Source organism: Pithys albifrons, chromosome Z (assembly GCF_047495875.1).
Source record: "Pithys albifrons albifrons isolate INPA30051 chromosome Z, PitAlb_v1, whole genome shotgun sequence".
Classification (NCBI taxonomy): Eukaryota; Metazoa; Chordata; class Aves; order Passeriformes; family Thamnophilidae; genus Pithys; species Pithys albifrons.
The window spans coordinates 50,042,077-50,067,806 of NC_092497.1; the positions used below are offsets into that span (position 1 = coordinate 50,042,077).

General features: G+C 40.8%; 1 protein-coding gene and 1 long non-coding RNA gene across 2 annotated transcripts in view; one reads left to right on the forward strand and one right to left on the reverse strand.

Moving 5' to 3' along the window:
• The window catches only part of LOC139684941 (uncharacterized), a 32,874-nt gene that overhangs the window by 4,320 nt on the left and 2,824 nt on the right, over positions 1 to 25,730 (reverse strand). The window contains exon 2 of the long non-coding RNA XR_011700000.1: positions 1 to 171. This is a non-coding gene — a long non-coding RNA (uncharacterized lncRNA). The remainder of the gene's footprint in view (positions 172 to 25,730) is intronic.
• LOC139684940 (S-adenosylmethionine synthase-like) lies at positions 63 to 24,064 on the forward strand. Its single transcript, XM_071581364.1, has 9 exons — positions 63 to 230; positions 3,329 to 3,406; positions 4,953 to 5,075; positions 5,950 to 6,062; positions 6,679 to 6,822; positions 7,961 to 8,179; positions 9,599 to 9,781; positions 12,277 to 12,410; positions 22,555 to 24,064. Exons 1-9 carry the CDS (start codon positions 158 to 160, stop codon positions 22,655 to 22,657), a joined length of 1,170 nt encoding a protein of 389 aa, XP_071437465.1. The 5' UTR covers positions 63 to 157; the 3' UTR covers positions 22,658 to 24,064.

The window sequence follows — 25,730 nt, forward strand, 5'->3', positions numbered from 1 at the left end:
CCTATTGAACTTCTGAGGAACAAACAGGCAGGAGCAGTTACGTCAGCTGCTTGCATAGGCACATTAACCTTTCCACTTCACCTTCTGCTGGTGCTTGTTCTGTAGTCCAGTTGCTTTGGGTCTTTCTCATTTGCAAGCTTGCTAAAGATACCAAGACATGTCCATTCATACCTCAAAAAAAGAAAAACGATTTCTTTTTACCTCAGAATCTGTTGCTGAAGGACATTCTGGTAAGTAAAAATGTGGATTATGTCTTTGTTTTTATTAGTACTCTCGGTGAAGAATGCTGTCTGATGCAAGTTCAGTCATGCCTCTTGCAATGCAGAAAAGAAAAAACCCCATTAATTATTTTGAATAGGCTTCAGATTAGTGTCTTTGTTTACTTGACTAGAATTTGTCTTATTTGTTTAGTATGTAATATAATCTGGCATAGATAATCTTAAAATTTTGCTTGAGAAAAGCATGGATTTGTCTTCTACAGGTAGACTTGGAGCTGCCACATATACTGGAATTACAATTTCACTTTTTATTCTTTAGTGAAAAACCAGTACTTTATGCACATGTAGATTACAAGTAGTCATTGAACTCCAAATATCTGAAATGTCTGGAATAATTAGCATTAATTTTCATCAGAGCTGCATTCCAGATACTGCTGCAATATTGCATATGTCTATTTTTCACATTGCTGTCCCTAACACAAGTTTACATACAGTATGAGATGTACAAAACCATTGTATTTTCTAGGTCTGGAACTGCAGACAATGCTTCAGCTTTAATTGTTATTCACTAATTTAGCTATTTGTCATACATCTTTGTTTAAAACAATATGCATCTAGAAGCTATGTTAATTGAGACTGGGAGGAATTTCGGACCTCCAAGAGACACAGCAGTGACTGTAGTGACAGTTCCTTCTATATCAGCCTGTTCAAATAGAGCATTTTAATGTTTATACTAAAAATAGCACTACCTCTTACTTTCTCCTCAGTAGAAGGAAAGGCAAAAAAAAAACCAAAAAACAAGTGATGAAAAAAGGTAGTGTCAAACACAGAAGGTTTGCAGACAAGTTTTTGTTTTGCATCTGTATTCTCAGGACTCTTATTAACCAGATGGGAATGATACAGTATGAGACCAGTTACACCAGCCTATTTACCCAGCTCCTAGTGAACAGTCCAACACCGGCATGTTGCCCTGTATCTTGAACCACCACAACCACTTGTTTGCTTTAAAACAAGGCACTGGTTGTTGTAATGGTGCACGCAGCTGAAGGCAATAAAACTTAGTGCTGCAAGTTATACTGTTCCTCCTTGAGCACTGGACCTTTCGATGTGAATTATTTTTGCAATCTTCAGAACTCTGTCTCAGGGCATCAAACTAGCCAAATGACAAACTTTGGAATGTGGCATTTCTGATTTTATATTTGACTGTACAAATTATTTCAGAGTCTGAAATTACAACTACATGATGTTTCTGCCTTTTATCTTGTGTCCTTTTGTCTTCAATTTATTGTTGATTTTAATCAGTAAAGGTGAAATATAACTTCAGGAACTGATCAGGATTTGTAATCTATGAGTAAGTGTGCTAGCAAGAAATTCGGAAGATAATGCTTAAGCTGGGAAATAATGCAGCACAAATAGCTGAAGACAAGCTTTGCAACTATCAAGTTAATGAATTTTTTGTTTCTTTGTTTTGCTTTGCTTTGCTATTTTTAATCCTCTAAATTGTTGAACTTACTTCACAAATGATTAATAAATGCACAATTAAATGTTTCGCTTCATCTTGTTTGGGGAAAATTCTAGAAAGAGAACATAAAAGATACAGAAATCGCTGTCTCAAGTTGTGAAAATTATGCCAGTGAAGAAGCAACCTGTGCACTTCTATAAGAAAATCTCACGCTGACACTGAGATCACTGTGTGAATAAAAGGGGCACATGCATGTGTAGCATTCATGCTTTGCTTTTGGTTTTACTTTGTATTTGATTGTGGTGATATTGATGGCACAATGGTTTATCTATTCAAAGTTACAGGCTAGCATATTTCACTTTTCCTTGCTTTTAGCTTATAATGTAAGATATTATTCCACAGTTCTTTTACTAATATTCGATTTGCATTTAAACTTTGCATTGAATTAGAGGTATTTTGGGGTACAGGATAACTCTGCTCTTGCCTTGTAATTTCATTCTTATGTTTGTCTGCTTCCAGACTATACCTGTAAAAGTAAATGAGTAGTTTAAGGTGGACATTCTGTTATTATTCCTCATTAATTTTCTCTGTAGACCCTTGAGACAAGTTATTTTTAATTGGCAATTACATGTATAATTGTATAGGCACCTGGCTTATTGATACAGGCAGTTGTAGATCCATCTGTGTATGTGTGTGGCTGAGCATATTTTGGACAAATTTTTTCTGTAATGATGGTGGGTGAAAAATTAATTCACATTCCTCATGTTGGTTCTGCAGATATGCAACCTTTCAAACATGTACTTTTGAACTAATAACATGGATTGCCTTTACCTGGTTCAGTTACCCTGATAAGACAATCTCAATTTGTCCCCCAAATTGTTGATTAACTTTTAAGAAACTATATGTGTTTGGCATACTCAAGTCTTATTTGCACAATAGATTATAGGTGCTGAAGACAGAATAGGTAAAACCTTTATTCTCCAGTGCTTTTTTCCTAAAACAGAAAGACCAGCACTCACAGAAATAACTGTGAAAATTTGTGAGGATCCAATGTTTGTCCTTGAAAGAAAATTTGCAGCAGCTTTTTCTAAACATGAATGAGCCAGACAGCAGTGCATAATTACAGAAGTGGACTTCAATACACTGTACCCTTTTGCAGGGAGAGCAATGCCTCTTGTCATGCAAAAAAGTTCACACATGAGATTTCAGAGGCCCACACTGCAGGTACTGAAGGGATAAACACTGCCAAAAGTGCAAACCTCTGACAGTTATAAGAAGTAGATAAAAACAAGTAAATGATTCAGAAAATGCAATACAAAGTTTAAAACAAAGAGAAAATTGCAAAACTGCTAAAGAAAGATCTTAGCTTAATTACTACATCTTCTGTTCTCCTGAAAGGATTATTTCAGGATACTTTTGCAGGCCTTTTCCATTGTGCCTCAGCTGGGAGATTGCTGGCCTGTGCAGATGACAATAAAATATTAGAACTGACTTGAAGAGTGAAAACAGAGTAATGTATGTTGGTAAAATTGCCTCTTGGCAGATGCCATATATGCAGAAGTCTCTTGTTCACTGGAATTTAAATTTTATTATGAAAATCAATTTTTTAAATTGCAAAAAGAAGTGGGGTTTTATTTTTGTTTTCTAGATAAGATATGTGATCAGATAAGTGATGCTGTTCTAGATGCTCATCTCAGTATTGATCCAGATGCCAAGGTTGCCTGTGGTAAGTACAACACGGAGAGAAAAACAGATTAAGGAAGTACAACAGGTAATCAGTGTTGATATATTATTTGATCCAAAATTCTTCCAATAGCTGGCTGTCAGTCAAGACTTCAACCTCTAGTCAAGAGGTCAACTGTGGCTCACTGACTGAGAGGAGAAGGCAAAAAAAAGCTGCAAAAATGAACAGAAATATATAGCACAGTGCAAATTAAAAATTATTAAAAGTAAGAAGTAAAGCAGGAGAAGCTGTTTGTATCAGGGACAACTATAGCTATAGAGGCTGATGATAAAGAGGAATCTGAGAAAATCAGGGGAAAAGAGAATTGAGGAAAGATATATTTCAATGTGTATGTCTTCATAGAGTGAATAGGCTGATGCCTGTTCTTCACAGAAAGATAAGTTTATTTGCTTGTGATTCTGATCAAAGTGGCTGGCTTTCCATTAGGACTATGATGTATTCTACACAGACATTGTCATTAGCAATATCCCCAATAGAGGCTATGAACATCTTACCAAATTGGAATGAGCTAGGTTGCCACAGAGGAATAGATACAGAAAGGAATGTGTCTAAAGAGCTTTCCAAATACAGTAATTTTATTTTTAGAACCAGCCATCAAGGCCATAAAGCACAGAGGACCAGCTGCATCCCATAAACACAGTGATCTAATATGACACTTTATCTGAAGAATATCATGTGAACCTTGATGCATAGATATGAGCAGTGAGAAGATGCAGGGGGAAAGGTTACATCAAGTGTTAGACTTGATGAAGAGTGTATTTCAATTATGCAGGCAGTTATGCTTCCAAAACTGCTGAAAAGTTGATGATGGTAATGTAGGAATGCTGAAAAAATTACACAGAAAAATGTGTGAAAAGAGATGTGAGAAACACCATCAGTTTGTCTTATCAAGATAGAAGACTGAGGTGTGACAAGATTATGTGCATAATAGTTTGTATTGTTCTACTGAATTTTTTGTGATTGTTTGCTGTATGTTTTTACCTAAAATGGAAGAAAGACCAGATGCAGTCTTGAAACAAAAAATGAAATAAAATATGAAATGATTCTGCACAAAATTTGTAATGAAGTTGCATTGCTTCTTGCTCTGGATCGTATACAAGGTAAAAGTTTTTGTGGTTGTCAAGGGCAACAGGATGAATTACTGTGACAAAAATATATCAAAGACTGGTAATACCATCTGTTAATAAATTATGTCCATTTAGCTTCAGGAAGGTCCTGAGCTGAAATTGTTGGAGACCAGGAAATTATTTGGAGAAACAGCCCTACATACTGCATCTGTTCTTATAGACATTTACTTCTGGCCAGTGTGGAGATAGGATAATTGGGTACAATGAACCTCCACTACATGCAGGCAGTTAAATATTCATATCAGCTGAAGAGTGATTGCATACGGACTTTTATCTATGCTAAGGCTTTACATTGAGTTTCCCCTATGATTAATCCTTTGTTCAGAGAACCCTCCTCAGGATCATTCTGTGCAACTGTAAAATAGTAGCAGTAAAATTCTGATATTTTGTATTTTTTCCAGAGTGTGTAGCAAAAACTGGAATGATTTTGCTCTGTGGAGAGATCACATCCCAGGCTATAGTAGATTACCAACAAATTGTAAGAGAGACCCTTAAGAGGATAGGATATGATGACTCCTCCAAAGGTGAGTGAGATCCTACATGTGTTCATTCTTAGGTCTGTTCTGTGTATGGCAAAAGTCATTCCTTTAATGGTCTTCTGGAGAATCAGATGAAATGTGTATCCAGCCTAGGAGAAAAGTTACATGTTGTCGATATCTTTTTTTCAGTGTGTGGTATTGAAGGAGCTATTTCAAGGTGGCATACTTGTGAAAGACTTCCTCTTTGAAGTGTCAGGGATCTCTTGCTTCTCTGATGCAGAAAAGCTAGGGTTCGCACAAATGTCAGAGGGTGGTTATGTCTGTAGGTATGAACTATGAAAGAAAGCTTTAACACTGATGTTCCTTGTCCCTGTGGTTCATAAGCCTCTGACGCTTGAAGTTCACACAAAAAGGAATTCTTTGTGTATTCTGAACATGTATCCCAAAGGAGTTTCCTTTCAGCAGATGAATCACTTATATGACTATTCCTCTTCAGTCTTCCCTTTTCACACATGATATATATGTTTTTTCTCTAATTCTATTGAACCCTAGAACATACTACAAGAAAAACTGAATACTGGTTTCTGGTAAGGTTTTCCATACTCCTCACCCAGATTTAACAGGCAAATGGTTTGGACCCTAGTCATGATAAACAATGTAACAAGGTTTGGTGGGGCAATTTGTAGGATTATATTCACCCTGTCAGTTTCAAGAAGCCAAGTTTGACCTAATAGCACTCACTTTCCCACATCCTGGAACTGTTACATAAATGTGCTGATTGATTCCTTCTGTTAGCAATAAAAAAATGTATATTCTTATATGCTTAGAGTTTTAAAAGTTTTAACCTTAAAAACTTCTCTAGCAAATTTGTGAACTCTCAGGAATGTATGACCTAACTTTACAAAACTCCTTTCACTAGGACTGGACTATAAAACTTGCACAGTGTTAGTGGCCTTAGAACAACAGTGTAAAGAGATCAAGCATGCCATCTCCCATGGCAAGTCTGACGATGACATTGGAGCAGGGGATCAGGTAATTCCAGGCACTTATTCAAATCTACTTTATGTGCAAGCAGTTGCAATTTCCTTAAAAACTATTTTAAAAACTGGAAGTATTAGCAGCTGAGTATTATGCACTCTCTTAATCACCAGAAGACAAAAAAGTATCACAGCTTTCACTAGTTTCAAGGAAGGTGGGTTTCTCTGCATCCAGTGGCCCTAATGGGATAGAGCTACAATTTGGTTTTTATCAGTTAGTGAGTTTCCGGTATTTTAAGTACTTGGTTAGCTTAGTTTTTACTTCTTTGGCAAGGATTGCTATGTCATTTTGGTTGTCATGTGTGAGGAGAAGACTGAGCAGTCTTAATGAGCTTTATGTTTATGAAGTCTTGCAGAAGGTTCTCATAAATGTTTAAGGCAGAGCCATTCTTCGGAGCCAGCTCCTGCTGTGGCTCTGCTTCTTGCACATAAATGTTATTTCAGGCTGGTTATATGTCAAAAGGTATTAACTTTGCATGTTACTGCTGTCTCTTGCTAAGATGGTGTGATTTTAAAGTACTATGTGGCAAAGACAAGTGCGGAAATAGAGAACACGGAATTGAGTACCTCATTTCCCATTTTTCAATCCAGTTCCCTGTTTTTCGGTGCAGGGTTTGATGTTTGGCTATGCCTCTGATGAAACTGAGGAATGTATGCCCTTAACAATCCTCCTGGCACACAAACTGACTGCAAGCATAAGGGCTCTGGAACGAAATGGGACATGGCCTTGGGTTAGACCAGATGGAAAAACACAGGTTTGTAACAAAGATGGATAAACTGTCAAGGTGGGAAACAACAGAAATAATTTATCCCATCTGCTACTATATCAGAATTCATGTTTGCCAAAAGTGGTGCTGTCATTTTCATGTTCCAAGGAGGTGTGAGTTTCATAAGGTACATTTGCGTGTAGAACATATGATTTGTTTAAACTGTTCTTATCAGTATCTTAGCAGGTCTCTTCAAAACAATGTTTGCATTTTCCTTCTTTTCCCCTGGAGATTAAGAATGTTAGCAAATTACCAATAATCAGCTGGGGTTTTTACCTGAATAACTATCAGCCCCTGACAGCAGTGGATGAATCACTGAACCTAATGTAAGAGTGATGCACTTTGGCTGTCTCAAAGACAGTAATTCTGTCTTCTGGGCTGTGAAATCTGCAGGAAAGGAAAGCCATCCATGTGGCATTTCTAAGACAACAAGGTGCTTTAGTCTTAATTTCTGTTATTTAGTGTGGAACTGCATTGAGTTGTAGTGCTGCTGCTGTTGTTGTGGTACAATGTCGATTGTGTCCCTACGTCTTCTCAGGAGTGTATACAACATGTGAATAGGCTGGTTTTTTATGATGTACCTATTCAAGCATGTTTGAAGGATGGGAAATTAGAAACACCACTTTAGTCTATAAGAAAACAGACACTAAAGATGGAGCAATGCCAGTATGTATGTGCATGTACATAAAAGCCATGTGGTAGGGAGCAAAGGGTACAGCCTATCATATGATCTACAGTTGTTCATTTTAGCAGGGTCCTCCAAAAGTTATTTTGATTTTACTTTAGTAATCTGCTATCTGAAGTTATATTTACATACCAAACCGTGATTGATTTTAGCATCAACTGCTGAAATGGTAGGATTTTATAGCTTTCTTGTTATTTTGTTTTTCTGTGGCAATACATGCAATGTCCTTCAGTTATCTCTTCTGGTAGTGGTATTTCAGTACTTTCTGCAGTTTTTTTTTCTTACAGTGAGTTTAAGCATTGACAACAATCCATCATTTTTCATTCCATTTCCCCTCATCTGGTTATTTTTAGCTGCAGAAAATAACTGATAGGTTCATTTCTAGACTTAAGACTGGTTCTTTTGGCCTTGAGTGTTCACTGTTCCATTTTTTCTCACTAGGTCACAATGGAATACAAGGAATGTAATGGTGTGCTGGAGCCCCTCCGAGTGCATACACTTGTGATTTCAGTAAATCATGCCCCAGACATAGCACTACAACAAATTCGGAAGGAACTAATGGAGAAAGTTGTTAAAAAAGTCATTCCAGAGAAGTATCTTGATGAGAACACCATTTATCATCTCCTTCCAAGTGAAAAGTTTGTAGAAGGTGGTCCTAAGGTACGGTACTTTGGAAAATGACAGCCTATACAAACTTGGATTCTACTTTGCGTCATGCTTGTAAATGTTCTCTTGAACAACAGCACAATGCACTAGTACACCTTTAACCAAGGAAGTCTATACATTTTTAAGGAAGCTTCAATCATTCATGCTGGAGCTTTCCTGCTGGACAGCCAATATCTAAACTCAAGCTATGCCTGTTTGGACAGCCAAACGTACAGATTCTTGGATCTTTGTCTTGCTTCCAGAAAGTATTTTAAATGAGCAAACACCAGTCCTTAAGTTATGTGCTAAAATGACTGGCTGGAAGTATCTCTACACTTTTGCAATGAAAATCAAAACCAGAAATAACAATAGATCTGATCTCTACATTGAAATTATTTGTAAAGCTGAGCAAATTTCATGGAAGACCTAATGCGCATGTGATGTGCACCTAATAGCCATTGGAATTTGACCTGTATTCTGCTTACCACGTGTTGGTACTAGATAAGAAGGTCATTGCTGTGAATTTGTAAAATGTTATGCTACACAAAACTGTGCAGTTTTGTATGGAGTTCATGGAGATTAAAACTACAAGGTGTGCTTGGGATCACAATGGATGATGCAGGGATACCCTCTTCATTGAGAAATAAATGTCAGTTTTGCTCCCATATTACTACTTATTTGGAGATATAAAAATAGTGGATTAGTACAGGTTATCTTCTTTCAGGATGGAATTTCTCAGCACTCTGGAGCTCATTTATTGGGACACTGTTGCCACCTTTGCTAAACTGACAATAAGGCAACAATTCCCTGCTGGTTGAGCATACTGGATCAGCTCATCAAGTGGTAGGAGGCAGACAATATTCTATGCAAGAGCATGGGACTCCATTATCAGTAGCACAGGAGTGAAGGAAGAATAGTAGCACTTGTGTCACTACTGAACAATTAATATAAACTGAGCTGGAGTTTCTCAGCAAATGTGTGCTGACTGCTGTGAGCTGCAGTTTCATGAAGCTGCTGCTATGCATTTTAGTATTGGTATCCAAGTGAAGCTTGTTAACCTCTTAGGTCATATGCGATCTGGTTTTACCTCTCTAAATTCTTGGCCTTCACTGAAGTGTTGCTCACTGAAGACCAGTAACCCAGAGATAGTATTTCATGATTGCAGATTTGAAGTGAGCATTCTTTTTGTCATGTTTACAGTTGTGTCACATTCTTAGAGGTTTTCAAAAGTGACTGTAGTCCAGATGGCTTAATACCTCCTGAAAAGTACTCCAGTCACATAGAGAATGCTTTCATAAAACAGTTGCATGTGAATGTGAACACTGTGAACAGAGTAACATCTGTGGCAAACACCAAACAAAGCTATACCCCACGACCTAATATGGGATTGGATGAACTATTGTCTCTGAATATGTTCAATTATTTGTCCTTCAGAGTGATGCTGGACTGACTGGCCGGAAAATCATTGTTGATACATATGGAGGCTGGGGAGCCCATGGTGGAGGGGCATTCTCTGGAAAAGATCCCTCCAAAGTTGATCGTTCTGCAGCATATGCAGCTCGCTGGATTGCAAAATCTCTGGTGAAAGCTGGTCTCTGTAAAAGAGTATTAATCCAGGTAAGAGAAACTGTGAAATTAATACATCAAAATCTGAGACAGAAATTCTGTCTCAGAATAGATACTACCTTCACAGGCTGGGTCCAGTTTCAGAAAATAATATTTCATAGTAGAATTGGGCTCTAGGAATTTTTAAGGGCATTGTGAGGGAAGCCAAAGACATAAGCCAGGATGGTCCTGAAGCAAGTAGTGTATTCTCATTAATGTTCTTTTTCCAAGTCACTTGTCATCCCAGATCTAAGTGCTTCTTTATACTATCCTTGGCTTTAGTTCCAGTAAGTCTAATGACGCTCTGCACACACACATGCCCAGCACTCCAGCCTGGGCTGCACAGCACATTACAGTTATGGTTGCACTGTCGAGGTGCAGTTGTGCAACTTGACGTACTATATGGTCATTTTGGTTGTAACTTCATCTGTTTTAAGCTGTATTTTAAATTACCTTAAAGAAATATTACTAGTGCACTCCTATGGTGCTGTGATTAAAAGCAAATTTCAATTGCTTTTTTTAAAGAGTTATAAAAACCCCCAACCTTCGTTAGTCTTATGTGCTCAGAAAAATTGCACTTCCTGTGCGTGAATTTTGGGGGTATTATGCCTAAGAAGTAGAAAGAGATATTTTACTGACACCTAGACAGTTTCACCGTTAAACATGAATGCAATGTGACTGTTAAATCAAGTGAGATTTGCCTGTGCAGTTTGCAATACTAGTTTATATACATACTTGTTCTGTGTAGCTGCTAGGTAATAACTAATTACATAACTCATTTACAAAATAAGTAAAATGTAGCAGTAACTTGGCTGATGTTTTGCTGTAGAAGTGTGTTTAAAACCTTTTACTTTCTCCATGGACCAAAGGAGAAGCCCACTGGATATAGTTATGATCAATGACACAGTATCCAGACATCTCAATTAGGAACAAGGCTGCTTGCTTTAGGTATTGTGCATGTGTTTGATACCTGCTAGACTGGAGTTATTCAAGAAATGGGGACATTGGGAATAAGTCAAGCACAAAAAAGTTTTGGTTAGTCAACTGCTGATTTTTTTTTCTGCGGGGACAGAAGATAAACCTCTGATTTCTTGGTATGCATTTCTTTGAACACCTACATCACTGTTTTTATTTTTGATTTAGTTGGGAATGTTGTCATTCCAGTAATTCTCAAAGACCTTCCTTAAATACCTGAACCAGCCTCTAGACAAGGCAAGTTTGAATTTTTTAACAGCAAATTATGGATATCTCAGATTACATATATGAGGTAAAATGGGAGGATAGGAGAGCATAAAAGCCAATGTCCTGTGAAGTCATGGAAGGCTGGATTAAAGATTAAGAAAAGAAAAAAATGTTCTGTGTGCTATTCTGAGACTTTGTCAGCCTCCAGTGAGGCTGACAACTGAGATGGCTCTCTTATGGATATTATTTCCATACCCACCTTTCGTACTGATGGGGCAAGACAGATAATTGAAGGAACTGCAGTCTAAATAGCTGTGTATTATCACAATATTTCTTAATGCTTTAGAGAACTGTAAGCTTATTGGTTTATGACAGACTTAGCATGATCTTAATTAGCTAAGGGGAAGATAGTCATGATTAGGACAGTTTATAAAAAACCCCAAAACAGTTCTTGGTTACTAAGATATATATAGATAGAACTGAGCCATTGGACTATACTTGTTGAAATCTGTAGAAACCAGACACAGTGAGGAAAACCAGTGAAAGCCACAAAATGGTTTGCATTGCTTAGTGACATTCAGTCAGAACCTATTTTCATCAAATAAAGCATAATGGAAGAAATTAAGGTTATGTTAACCTGCACTGCAGCAGGACTGTATTTTGGAAAGTGGACTAAATGATAAAAGAAAATAAATTTCAGGAAAACCTGTCAGTGCTGTGGTGTGCAGTGGTGTGGCAAAAAGAAGCTAGCATGATTCTTGAATGTCAGAAAGGAGATATAGAACTATACTTTCTGGGTTACTTTGTCCGCTTTAGACAGCTGTGTTTTAAAAAGTACATTGGATAAAGTTTCAGGGAGTCCATGGAAATAACTCACTCTGGGAAAACAAATCTGTGACTGCTTTAGGAAGGTGGAGCTTTTCCTCACATTGTCCTAGACAATATTTTCTCTGCCTCAGAAAAGAAAACCAAACAAAACCAAAACATTTGTAGAACTCAGTCTTCAGTCTCAAAGGATGAAGCTTGTGTCTAGCTGAAGCTGAAGAATGAAGAATGGCAGTACTTAGGGGTGAAAAAAGTGTATCTTTTGCTTTAAAGGAATGTCACCCAGGGCTGGTATTTGACGAGACTGAACATTCTCTGAAGAAAATATTATTTTCTAACATAGAAGGCAAATAGAAGAAACGTATCTCCTAGTTTTCTTTATGAGACAAGGTATTCATAAACTCTACCCTGACACATATGATAAGCCTTTCCTTTCTCTTAAGCAAAAAACTGGAAAGACTGTGTTAACTGTATTTGGGTTGTTTGCATGTGTTCTACAGCTATCATATGCTATTGGGCTGAGTCATCCTCTTGCAATCTCAGTGTTTCATTATGGAACATCAGACAGATCTGAAGAGGAACTGCTTGAAATTGTCCAGAAAAACTTTGATCTACGCCCCAGAGCTATCATAAGGTTTGTGTGATACTAGTATTTACTGTATGGAATAATATTTCTAATGCTCTCTTTAATAGTTTAATATTTAATTTGCTAGCTCATAACCTCAAGAAAGTCACCTTCATCATAAATCTCTAATATAATTTCCCTCATCCATGCTTCCAGTACAACATACAAGGGCCAATTGATTAAGTAAGTAAGACCTGCCTAAATTACACCATGTATATCTAATAGTAATCCTGGTAGTGAGCTATGTTGTAGTTCATTAGCCAGGTGATAGTGTGCTTGGTAAAGCAGAACTAAAGTTTTACATTAATGCAGTTAGGTGTTCCAGTTTGTTTACAGGGTGGGTAAAGTTCCAAATTTCTGCCTTATCTGAAAGGACACCGAAATATTGGCTCTTTCTGAAAGAAGTACTGAGTTAAGTATGGTCTCTGTGCCTTTGATATTCAGGTGGCAACAACTTACGAGACAGCTGCCAGAAAATGGAAAGGCTCTCATCCTCTCACGTCACAAATGATCCTATTGAAATGAGTGAGACATTATGTGCTGTAATTTTTGCCTTTACACATGCACAGGGGTTCTGCATCACCCTAACACAATAGTGGCAGTATGGTGTTTGCTGTTGCTCTTCTGGGGATACTGGCCAGTAGCCCAGAAGACCAAGTAACACCCTAAAGGAACAACTTCTTCACAATGTGTAAATGTCACCTACTGTCTGCATCAGAAACACTGAACACTGAGAACCTGTCTCTAGTTGTCATGTAATCTTGTGCAGCTTGTTTGAAGTAAACTAAACTTAACTAAAAAGGAATCCAGATTTCTTAAATGCTCTCTTAAGATTTGGTAATTGAACTATTGCATGAATTTAAAAACCAGAACAAGAACAGCCATGAGATGAACTGTCTTGAAGTGAAAATTCAGTTGTCATCAAAAGTGTCAATGAGGCTCCCATGCAGTCAGAGACACGCAAACACAAACCTATTAACTATCGCCTTTTGCAACCCGCTCTTTTTGGAATATTTCTGGGCCTGAAAAAGCATGTCTTTTAAACAAATATAATCCTTGCACTTAAAGAGCATGGGAATTACTCTTTTCTTTGAGAGAAGAAAGGATTGGAAGAGAGAAGCAGATTAGCAGGTGTCCTAATCAGCCGTTACCCACCTGCACTCCAGTGGGCTGTAATTTGACCCAAGCAGTTTTCTTCAATTTTCTTCCATTTGCGACTAACTCATATGACTCCTTATGGTAACTTGGAGGAGGAGGAGCTTCTTGCCTATTTATAACACAGCATCCTAAGACCAAATGGTACAGGTTCATCTCAGTCCTGGAACTTCTTAATCTCTTGGCTGATTTTCACCAAACGTGACAGAGTGGACCTCTTAAAAGTTTTGTGAAACACAGCTAATGGCAATACTATCTCTTTCCTCTTTTAAGGGAGTAGCCACATTGTGAGTTCGCCTCTTATTTTAAGTCTGTGAAACTGACATGGAAATTCAAGCCTGAGATAGATAGCAGCAGGAACTTGAGTCCATGCAGACTTTGTCATTTTGAGCAAGCAGCTTTTAAAAGTTCAGTTCTAAAATGCTAAAACATACATATTAGCTATCTCATGACTTGAGGAAAATGCTTTTAGTGATTCACTTCTCTTTTAAATCCAGAGCTATTAATGTGATTCAAGTCTCTTTATTTCAGAGCAATCTTGAGCATCTTTGATTGGGGGGAGGAGGGGGGATGTCAACATGTTAGTGAATAGGAAGTCTCTTTTTACCCTTGAAAGACATTTCTGACAAGTTTTGTCAGCATTTTGCTGGTATAGTCAGGCTTTTGCATTCCTTTTCAGAGTATGGAATATATACTCTGAGAGCAGAGCTGACTTAGAACTTTAAGAGGCTGAGATGATGAGAGCCATTATAGCAACCTCTATCGATAGGTAACATTTTTCAAGTGTTACTAGTTTACAAATACAATCAAAACTCTACTTTGTCATTACGGCAGTTTATCACTAACAATAATTTGTGGGGTGATTCCTAGACAATTATTTTTTGGATTAAAAAATTGCTTCATTTTAAAAATACACTGTCATACTCCTGGAAGAGATGAAGGCAGTAGGAAAGGAAGAAAGATGGCAAAACCATGAGCATCATTGTGTGAATATTTCCTTGCTAAACATCACCTCACGGTATTTAAAATCCTGTAATTTGTGTTGGCTGTCCATTCTAACAAAACTATTCATCAACATACTTTTCATTTAGTCAGCACTCACATTTTGATGGCTTTAGGCTTAGGGTCAAGCACAAATGACTACTACAGCAGCCACTGCAGCATGTGATCATGTTGCCAAAAGATTACTTGAAACAAGACTTAGCTGCTCTACATCACAAATGTTCACATAAGTGGAAGAATGTGTAATCTCTTCACCACCTGAAATGTTTTGACTATCTTGTTAGTATTTGTACTTCTGTACTTACTTTGTCATCTCTCCACCAATTTTGTCTTCAGTACTTTACAATGTGAATAATCTATTTAAAATGTGCTTTCAAAGATTATTAAAGCAGGATAATACAATAGAAGAAAGCCCAGTCAGATGAAAATGTTTCAGGCCTTTCATGAAATGAAGATACACTTCTATGCAGATACCTGTAGCCAACCATTTAGCACAGCTGCAATCCACTACACTATGCAGGCTAAAAAGCACTTGCACCTTCATTATTTTTCTAGCCATAATTATATCATGTTATGCCCTATTCTAAATAGTGACTTAGTGTATCTACATAAGCAGTTAAACTTCCACAGTTACTAGTCTTCTAGATCATCATACTTGGCAGGTTTTTTGAGATAATTGTCTTTCTGGCACAGTAGCACTAGAAAATATTCTGTATTACAGTTTGTCCTAGTTCAGCAGGAGGGACCAGCTAACCCTGTGTGGTGGTGATCAAACCTGTGTATTCCACCCCCTCTATTCATTCCCCAAGGACAATGGGCCATTAGCAGCAGCTGCCCAGGGAGCCATTATCACTTCACACCCAGCCTGAGGGGGGCGGAGCTGCTAATGGGCCATCAACAGCTCAACAACCCCTGGCTCCCAGAGTTAATCACCCATTGTGTGAGTCCCCGCCCAGGGGGAGGGACTGAGTGCTCCCTGAGGGTACATAAGTGGTGGGTAAGAAGACCTCAGGACCTTCTCGTCGGATCCAGAGCAGCAGCAGGACCTCGACAGCAGGAGATCACCGCTCTCGCCCAGACCACAGCCCTCGCCTGCACCAACAGGTTTTTCTTTTCCTTTTGCTCTGGACTTGGGGGAGCCACAGGGGTCTCAGCACAAGGGCAAACAAACCCCCTTGGGTTTGTGCCCCAGGACACTGGGTTATACTGCTGGGGTATTGTGAGTTGAAAGCAATTTCCCTTGTGTATCAGTGTTGTTATTGTAATATTATTATTAAATTTTAGGTCTGACTTATAATCTCTCTCTCGTGGTGAGTTCATTTCCCCTGCTGGTTCACCTTCAAACCAGCACATCTTTTGGCGCCCAACGTGGGGCCACGAGAGAGAAGTCAGAACTACAATTTCATTTTGTGTATTTGGGTACAGAAACTCCCTGACTACCATGTTGCTTGATGTATTCATGTGGATGGTGTATCTGGGCCTGTTCATATTTCGACACATGGGGAACCATGTGCCTGTTTTGATGCTCTCTTTAATACCAGGGAGAAGGATCAAAATTGCTTTATTAATATACTATGTTTATGTTGTCATAACATCAGAAGCAATGAATTTCATTGTGAATGTATACTCAGTCTGGTCTGCCTGTCCTGGTTTGGGTTGTTACCTCTGGGGTCTCATTAAAAATAGCACCCAGACTGTGGGGAAAACAGGCGGAAATGGTTACTTCCACCTTTTCACCTCTGCTACAACAATCATTGAAAATATTGAGCTTCCTTTTGATGTTAGGGACAGCATAATCCTGCTGTTAGTGTTGCTTTGTCTCCTCTGTACTGTATACACCATGTTTAGGGTCAGAACTGGGCTCTCTAAGGAGACTTGCTGGAGGCCTGCCCTGGGAGTGGATGATGTTGAGTGGCACGGGAAGTGGGAAGATATGGGCCAGTATTTGGAGACCTTCTCTCCTCAAATGATCTGGAAATTCACCCCAGAACAACTGCAGGACCCTGCCAAAATGCTAAGCTATGTGAAAGGAAGATGCTCTGGTAGTCCCAGAGATGTGCAGCTCACAGCAACCTGCTGGGCCCTGGCCACTGCCTACCGCACACTGCTTGGTGTGGTACAGCATCATCAGGAGGAGGAGAAAAGGAGCAAATCCACAGGCACCATGTCCACCCAGACCATGACTGAGCCAGAGAGGAAGAGAGATACATCAACTAGCGCCATGTCCACCCAGACCATGACTGAGCCAGAGAGGAAGAGAGATACATCAACTAGCGCCACGTCCACCCAGACCATGACTGAGCCAGAGAGGAAGAGAGATACATCAACTAGCGCCACGTCCACCCAGACCATGACTGAGCCAGAGAGGAAGAGAGATACATCAACTAGCGCCACGTCCACCCAGACCATGACTGAGCCAGAGAGGAAGAGAGATACATCAACTAGCGCCACGTCCACCCAGACCATGACTGAGCCAGAGAGGAAGAGAGATACATCAACTAGCGCCACGTCCACCCAGACCATGACTGAGCCAGAGAGGAAGAGAGATACATCAACTAGCGCCACGTCCACCCAGACCATGACTGAGCCAGAGAGGAAGAGAGATACATCAACCAGCACCATGTCCACCCAGACCATGACTGAGCCAGAAGGACAACAGAAACCGATAGTAGTTGCCCCTGTCCAGAAAAGAAAATCAAAGACCAAATCAGTTCGTATAGTGCATGACGAGGAAGAGTCAGGACCTTCATCTCAAGCAGAAGAAATGGAGCCAGAAATAATCACCCGGTCCCTATCCCTGGGAGAGCTGCGTGAGCTCCGGAGAGAGTTCACACGACAGGCAAATGAGTCCATCTTGACCTGGCTACTTCGAATCTGGGATGCTGCAGCCAATGATACAATTCTAGATGGGAGTGAGGCAAGGCAGCTGGGATCCCTGTCTCGAGATGTTGTCATTGATCAGGGCATTGGAAAGAGACAGGAAACTCTCAGCCTCTGGCGGCGACTGTTGTCAAGCGTGAGGGAGAGATATCTTTGTAAGGAGGACCTCCACGTACAGCAAGGACAGTGGAACACGATGGAACAAGGTATCCGGTGCTTAAGGGAATTAGCCGTACTGGAGATAATCTTTTCAGAGGATGAGAGATTCCCTAAAAGTCCAGATGGTGTCCAGTGCACATCCCAGATGTGGTTAAAATTTGCACGACTTGGGCCAGAAATGTATTCTCGCTACCTTGCAACATTGCAGTGGAGAGAGGGAGAAGACAAGGTGGGTGCACTGGTCAGCAAACTCAGGATTTATGAAGACACTGTCACTGCTCCATTACGAGCCCATGTCTCAGCTGTGGAAACAAAACTGGCTGAACTGGAAGAGAAGATTAAGGAAGGACTCTTCCATATCTCTCCAGAACAAACAAGAGTCTCCGCCATCAGAAGCAGGCGTCTTCCAGCTAAGGAGAAAGAGTACACTCCACGCAGCAATCTGTGGTTTTACCTCCATGAGCATGGAGAAGATATGAGGAAGTGGGATGGGAAACCCACCTCTTCCTTAGCAGCTCGGGTACGTGAATTGCAAAGAGGCACAACTAACACAGGGAATTCTTCAAGGTTGAAGGCTGCTCCGGTCTCTCGTGGGCAAGGCTCCAGACAGTATAGGAATGATGATGTTATGCCCGATCCTCTTGAAGGAACCTCCCGGTCATATTCACAGGGAGAGCGCAGTGAATACCATGACCAGAACTAGGGGGGCCCTGCCTCTAGCCAGGTAGAGGAGAGGGACAATCGGGTTTATTGGACTGTGTGGATTCGGTGGCCTGGCTCATCAGACCCACAGAAATACAAAGCTTTAGTGGACACTGGCGCACAATGCACGTTGATGCCATCAGGATACGTCGGGGCAGAATCCATCTCTATTTCTGGGGTAACAGGGGGATCCCAACAGCTGACTGTACTGGAAGCTGAAGTCAGCTTGACTGGGAAGGAATGGCATAGACACCCCATTGTGACTGGTCCAGAAGCCCCATGTATCCTTGGCATAGACCACCTGAGGAATGGATATTTCAAAGACCCAAAGGGACTGCGTTGGGCCTTTGGCATAGCTGCTGTGGAGACAGAGGAAATCAGACAGCTGAGCACCTTGCCTTGCCTCTCAGAGGACCCTTCTGCTGTAGGACTGCTGAAAGTTGAAGAACAATTGGTACCGCTGGCCACAGCCACAGTGCACCGTCGGCAATACCGCACTGACCGAGACTCTGTGACCCCCATACACAAGATGATTCGTGAGCTGGAGAGCCAAGGGGTGGTCAGCAAGACTCACTCACCCTTTAATAGCCCCATATGGCCAGTACGAAAGTCCAGTGGAGAGTGGAGGCTGACGGTGGATTACCGTGGTCTCAATGAGGTCACACCCCCCCCTGAGTGCCGCTGTGCCGGACATGCTGGAGCTTCAGTATGAGCTGGAGTCCAAGGCAGCCAAGTGGTATGCCACCATCGACATTGCCAATGCCTTTTTCTCCATTCCGTTGGCAGCAGAGTGCAGGCCGCAGTTCGCTTTCACCTGGAAGGGGGTGCAGTACACCTGGAATCGACTGCCCCAGGGGTGGAAACACAGTCCCACCATTTGCCATGGACTGATCCAGACTGCATTGGAAAAGGGTGAGGCTCCAGAACATCTACAGTACATCGATGACATCATTGTATGGGGGAACACAGAGGGGGAGGTTTATGAGAAAGGAAAGAAGATAATCCAGATTCTCCTAAGAGCTGGTTTTGCCATTAAATGAAGTAAGGTCAAGGGACCTGCTCAGGAAATTCAGTTCCTAGGAGTGAAGTGGCAAGACGGGCGTCGTCAGATTCCAACAGAGGTGATCAACAAAATAGCAGCTATGTCCCCACCGACCAGCAAGAAGGAAACTCAGGCTTTCCTAGGCGCCGTGGGCTTTTGGAGGATGCATATCCCAGAGTACAGTCAGATTGTAAGCCCTCTCTACCTTGTGACACGGAAGAAAAATGATTTCCAGTGGGGCCCTGAACAACAACAAGCCTTTGAGCAGATTAAACAGGAGATTACCCATGCAGTAGCCCTTGGGCCAGTCAGGACAGGACAGGATGTGAAGAATGTGCTCTACACTGCAGCCGGGGAGAATGGCCCATCCTGGAGCCTCTGGCAGAAAGTACCTGGGGAGACTCGAGGACGACCGCTGGGATTCTGGAGCCGGGGATACAAAGGATCTGAGGCCAGCTACACCCCAACTGAGAAAGAGATCCTGGCAGCGTATGAAGGAGTTCGAGCTGCCTCAGAAGTGATTGGCACTGAGGCACAGCTCATCCTGGCACCCCGACTACCAGTGTTGGGCTGGATGTTCAAAGGAAAAGCTCCTTCTACCCATCACGCCACTGATGCCACATGGAGTAAGTGGATTGCTCTGATCACGCAGCGAACCCGGATAGGGAATCCTAATCGCCCTGGGATTTTGGAAATCATCACCAACTGGCCAGAAGGTGAGAGTTTCGGATTGTCCTCTGAAGAAGAAGAGGAGCAGGTGACACGAGCTGAGGAGGCCCCACCATATAACCAGCTACCAGAAGAGGAGAAGCGATATGCTCTCTTCACAGATGGCTCCTGCCGCATTGTAGGGACAAGCCGGAAATGGAAAGCAGCTGTATGGAGTCCTACACGTCGAGTTGCAGAAGCGACTGAAGGACAAGGTGGATCAAGTCAGGTCGCAGAGCTGAAAGCTGTTCAGCTGGCTTTGGATATCGCCGAACGAGAGAAGTGGCCAAGACTCTACCTTTACACTGACTCGTGGATGGTGGCCAATGCTCTGTGGGGATGGCTGGAGCGCTGGAGAAAGGCCGGCTGGCAGCGCAAAGGGAAACCCATCTGGGCGGCTGAGATGTGGCAGGACATCGCTGCCCGGGTAGAGAAGCTGAGTGTGAAGGTCCGTCACGTAGATGCTCATGTACCCAAGAGCCGGGCTAATGAGGAGCATCGTAACAACGAGCAGGTGGATCGAGCTGCCAGGATTGAAGTCTCTCAGGTAGATCTGGATTGGCAGCATAAAGGTGAATTGTTTCTAGCCCGATGGGCCCATGATGCTTCTGGTCATCAAGGCAGAGATGCAACATACAGATGGGCTCGTGACCGAGGGGTGGATCTAACCATGGACAGTGTCTCACAGGTTATCCATGACTGTGACACATGTGCTGCCATCAAGCAGGCCAAGCGGGTGAAGCCTCTATGGTATGGTGGACGGTGGTCGAAATACAGGTATGGGGAAGCCTGGCAAGTTGACTACATCACACTTCCCCAAACACGCCAAGGCAAGCGCTACGTGCTGACCATGGTAGAGGCAACCACTGGATGGCTGGAGACATACCCCGTATCTCACGCCACTGCCCGGAATACCATCCTGGACCTTGAGAAACAAGTCCTGTGGAGACACGGCACACCAGAAAGAATAGAGTCTGACAACGGCACCCACTTCAAGAACAGCCTCATAGACACCTGGGCCAGAGAGCACGGCATTGAGTGGGTGTATCATATCCCCTACCATGCTCCAGCTGCCGGGAAAGTTGAGCGATGTAATGGACTGCTGAAAACAACCTTGAAGGCGTTGGGTGGGGGAACTTTCAAACACTGGGAGCTGCATTTGGCAAAGGCCACCTGGTTGGTCAACACCCGGGGCTCCATCAATCGAGCTGGCCCTGCCCAATCAGAACTCTTGAATACTGTAGATGGAGATAAAGTCCCTGTGGTCCATATGAGAGGTATGTTAGGAAAGACTGTTTGGGTTAGTCCCACCTCAAACAAAGGCAAACCCATCCGAGGGATTGTCTTTGCTCAAGGACCTGGTTGCACTTGGTGGGTAATGCAAAAAGATGGAGAAACACGTTGTGTACCACAAGGGGACCTAATTTTGAGCGAGAAGAGTTTGTAATGTTTCATTGTATACATGTGTATATATATGTATAGGTAAAAAGGGGGTTAATTTGGGAATGACTAGATGGAGTGGAATAAGGGGTGGATAATGTCCTAGTTCAGCAGGAGGGACCAGCTAACCCTGTGTGGTGGTGATCAAACCTGTGTATTCCACCCCCTCTATTCATTCCCCAAGGACAATGGGCCATTAGCAGCAGCTGCCCAGGGAGCCATTATCACTTCACACCCAGCCTGAGGGGGGCGGAGCTGCTAATGGGCCATCAACAGCTCAACAACCCCTGGCTCCCAGAGTTAATCACCCATTGTGTGAGTCCCCGCCCAGGGGGAGGGACTGAGTGCTCCCTGAGGGTACATAAGTGGTGGGTAAGAAGACCTCAGGACCTTCTCGTCGGATCCAGAGCAGCAGCAGGACCTCGACAGCAGGAGATCACCGCTCTCGCCCAGACCACAGCCCTCGCCTGCACCAACAGGTTTTTCTTTTCCTTTTGCTCTGGACTTGGGGGAGCCACAGGGGTCTCAGCACAAGGGCAAACAAACCCCCTTGGGTTTGTGCCCCAGGACACTGGGTTATACTGCTGGGGTATTGTGAGTTGAAAGCAATTTCCCTTGTGTATCAGTGTTGTTACTGTAATATTATTATTAAATTTTAGGTCTGACTTATAATCTCTCTCGTGGTGAGTTCATTTCCCCTGCTGGTTCACCTTCAAACCAGCACACAGTTGAAATAACAGAAAACACATTGATGCTTGCTCAGGTATAGCTGAACTTTGTTCTCATTAAAATACTTCTGCACTGCAAGGTTTATAAAGCGTAACTGCATGCTTACTGCATCTCTGAGACATTGGAAGACACCTGACTATTTCTAGTCAGTTTAAAGTTGAAACCATCAGCTCACTATCTTTCTGTAAATCTGGGTGGGGAAAGAAGTGACACTTAGGTTTTATTGTCTTTCTTCTGGGGTTGATACTGATTATGTCTCTGATGTTTCTAGATCATAATGTGTGTTGAAATACAGTTAATTGTAAGACTTACTCTTGGTTTTTTCCTTTCATTTAGGGAGCTTGATTTGAAGAGGCCAATCTATCAAAAAACAGCATGCTATGGGCACTTTGGAAGAGATGAATTTACATGGGAAATACCCAAAAAGCTTGTGTTTTAAGCTTTTCAAAATGTTTCATGTTATTGGCAGGTGGTTTAATAACCAAGTGAAAATTTAAGCAGTTCAAGAATCATAGTCTGTATGTCATATATACTGAAAATTATTTGTATTTGATTTCTAACGTTCATAGTGGCACTTTAAATGCATGCAGCTCTATCTAATATAGTCTTCAGCTTTGTCTTTGGTAGTGTGAATGACGTAGGCATTTGATTGTGATCAAATATTAAGTACACAGATGATTATGGAAGTTGATGTCATTCTTATTCTGCCAGGGAAGCCCACTATTGCTTACCCAGTTAACTTTGTACTGAAGTGGATGAAGTCGGTGAGGTAACTTAAAGAGCTCTCTGTGAGAAGAAAGAAGAAATAGCACAAGTTGTGGTAATTATTTAGGCCAGAACTTCCAAGACTACAGCTTTAGTTAAGGTGCTTCAGTTAAGTTTAAGTAAATTAATAAAAATACCCATTTCTTAATATTGGTCATTGTAATCCTAAATATACCTAGACATGAGGCAATGTTATTGGTTTGCTTTTAGTATTATAGTTTTGTAGGCATATCTGTGAAAACTGATGTATGTTGTCATTCTTTTTTAATTTATAATTACTCCTTATCAAAGTTGAATTTTCCATGTCTACATGAATTGGAATTTGCTGTATAAATTTTCAGTTAAGTTTAATTTGGCCACTTCTGAAATGTAAAAAAACTGTAAAAACCACTTGGATGACATGAGCTTCCTTTTACTTCTCTAGCCGAAAACATGAAAGAGAGAGAATTAAAAATCATTTAGCTTCAGTTCAAGGACTACAAAGAATGAAAAGGCTCGTATATGAAAATTAGCAATTCTGGCAAGCAAATTTATCATTAAATTGGCAACTAAGACAGAATGTTGGAATGTGGTAACTGCTTTTAATACCATGGAATTTTGATAGACAACTAAGCATTATGGTTACCTTGTCCCTATTAAGGGAAAAATAAAGATTTCAGTGCTAAGTCTAATCAAATGCATGTAGTTGAATATAGCATTAGTCTCGAGCAAGTTTTAAAAAGCTGCTTCCTTTTCTGCAGGGACTGATAAATCCACTGCTCCTTTGATAGACCAGAGCTGAAGTGAGGTCATTGTACAGCTGTACCTGCCCATTTCCTAGCCTGGTACAGTTAACACAATCTAGCACAGTAGTGCTGCAGTCAATCCTTGTGACCTACAGATGAGGCACTTACTTCTTCCATAGGAAAACAAAATGCAATTATTTTGTGGGCATTTATTGTAGTTTTTATATTTAATGACAAGTTTTCCTTTTCATCACAGGGCCCTGGACCCTTCCTTTGCTTGAAATTAATCCAATTTAGGATGCATATGTCCATGTAGGCATAAAACATTTTATTAATTTTTATTAAATTTGTTGAAATTTATATTTTGTAGGAAATAATAATGTGGCTTGCTAATTCTGAAATATCAGAATAACTTACACTAGTTATTAGTAAATAGTGGTATAATGTTTAAATGGCAAGGAATTGTAGAGATCACTATATATTAATCTGACTATAGTGACCTTTTGAAAGTGATTTCAGTAAATGAGCATATAGTCCCAAATTTACAGCTAACTCAATTACAGTTAGTACCAATTTTACTGCCATAATACTTCACCCTTCCGAAGTTAAGCAATGCTTTTGTAAGAAAATGTGATGCTTTGTTTCTCAGAGAAAAAGAGCATTTTGATAAAATGTCTTTTGCTAAATTTAATGAGGAAATTATTTGTTCAATGGAGGTGTCTGCTAATCACTGCTCACTATGAAACAAACAAGGCCCCACAAAATGCCCACAGTGCATTTCAGGCAGTAAGAACACACATTCCTGCAAGACATATTTCATCTTGCTTTCTGGCTTCAAAGGTGAAGACCTTTCCTTCAAGGAGCTGGATGGACTACAAATCTTTCTTCCCCCTTGTCATTGATTGATATTTTGAAGCAGCCAGGAGTACCATCTGCAGAAGAAATCCCTAAATACAGATTGGAACAGGTACAGTGTACATTCAGTCTCCAGAGATCCTGTCTAAATATTTTAGCAAGTCTTCTGATGACTAGTGAATTAATTTTATTTATTATAGAGAGTAGCTAATTTGCCCTATGTTAAAATTTTCCTAAAGAAAACCAAAAATACTTATGCCTTGTTTGACTGACCCTAGTGAATAGAAAGATACCTCTGTTAAGTTTGTAGTGTCTAATCCAAAGCCAGAGACAAAACTAGTGCTCCACAAAACCAGCAAAGTCATGTTTTTTTGAATGATTGGCATGTTCTCCCACTATAATTCTGAAAATTAGTAACTTAAACTAGAACATCAACTATAAAAAAGGGTTCCCAAATCAGATATAAGCATTAAGATGGCAGTTATTGCTGAAAATTTAGCTAAATTAAAATGTAGCCTACATACAGGGATCAATTGAAATATCTGTAGTTCCAAATGTTGCTTTATTAACCTTGCTATTTAAACATCAAATGGACAGGATCTTACTTGACATATGTGGTTACAATATGTCATAAAAATTTCCCAATGTATAGCAGGTTACAATCTGGGTAAGAAAAAAATTTTAAGTGCACATCAGAAGAAGAACACACAGTTTATGCATTGTGTTTTGCCACTTTCACCCAAAGTAGCAGCATGCACAGATACTCAGCTAATACGAAAAGCTACATGAATGAAAAATCTGCACTGCACAAAAGTACTTGGGTGTAACATGTGGAGGTATTAGTGGCTGTTCTGAACAAGAGCTTATTCGAATAGCAAGTTTGGATAGGCACTTCCCAAAGACGGTGATTCTTGCTGGATTGTGTGAGATAAAACTAAGCCTAAATCTTTCAAAAGGGCATAGTTTCACTCAAACCTAGAATAGTCAATTAGGAAAGAAAATAAATGAACAGAGTACCAGCATGGCTGTAAAAGTGCCTTTCATATATTTTTGGTCTCAGAAGAAATGAAAGGTCTCTGCATGCAAAATGAAGATATTAAATGCAGACAGGTCAAAATTATTCTGTTTGCTTTGTGTCAGGATTGGCTTTATGACTCATGCGTTCAG

What these genes read in the sequence shown, in the direction of transcription:
- LOC139684940 (XM_071581364.1), top strand. Translation starts at nt 158, where the DNA reads ATGTCCATTCATACCTCAAAAAAAGAAAAACGATTTCTTTTTACCTCA. An exon ending in AGATGCCAAGGTTGCCTGTG is followed by an intron (nt 3,407 to 4,952) that starts GTAAGTACAACA and finishes TATTTTTTCCAG; the next exon opens with AGTGTGTAGCAAAAACTGGA. An exon ending in ACATTGGAGCAGGGGATCAG is followed by an intron (nt 6,063 to 6,678) that starts GTAATTCCAGGC and finishes TTTTCGGTGCAG; the next exon opens with GGTTTGATGTTTGGCTATGC.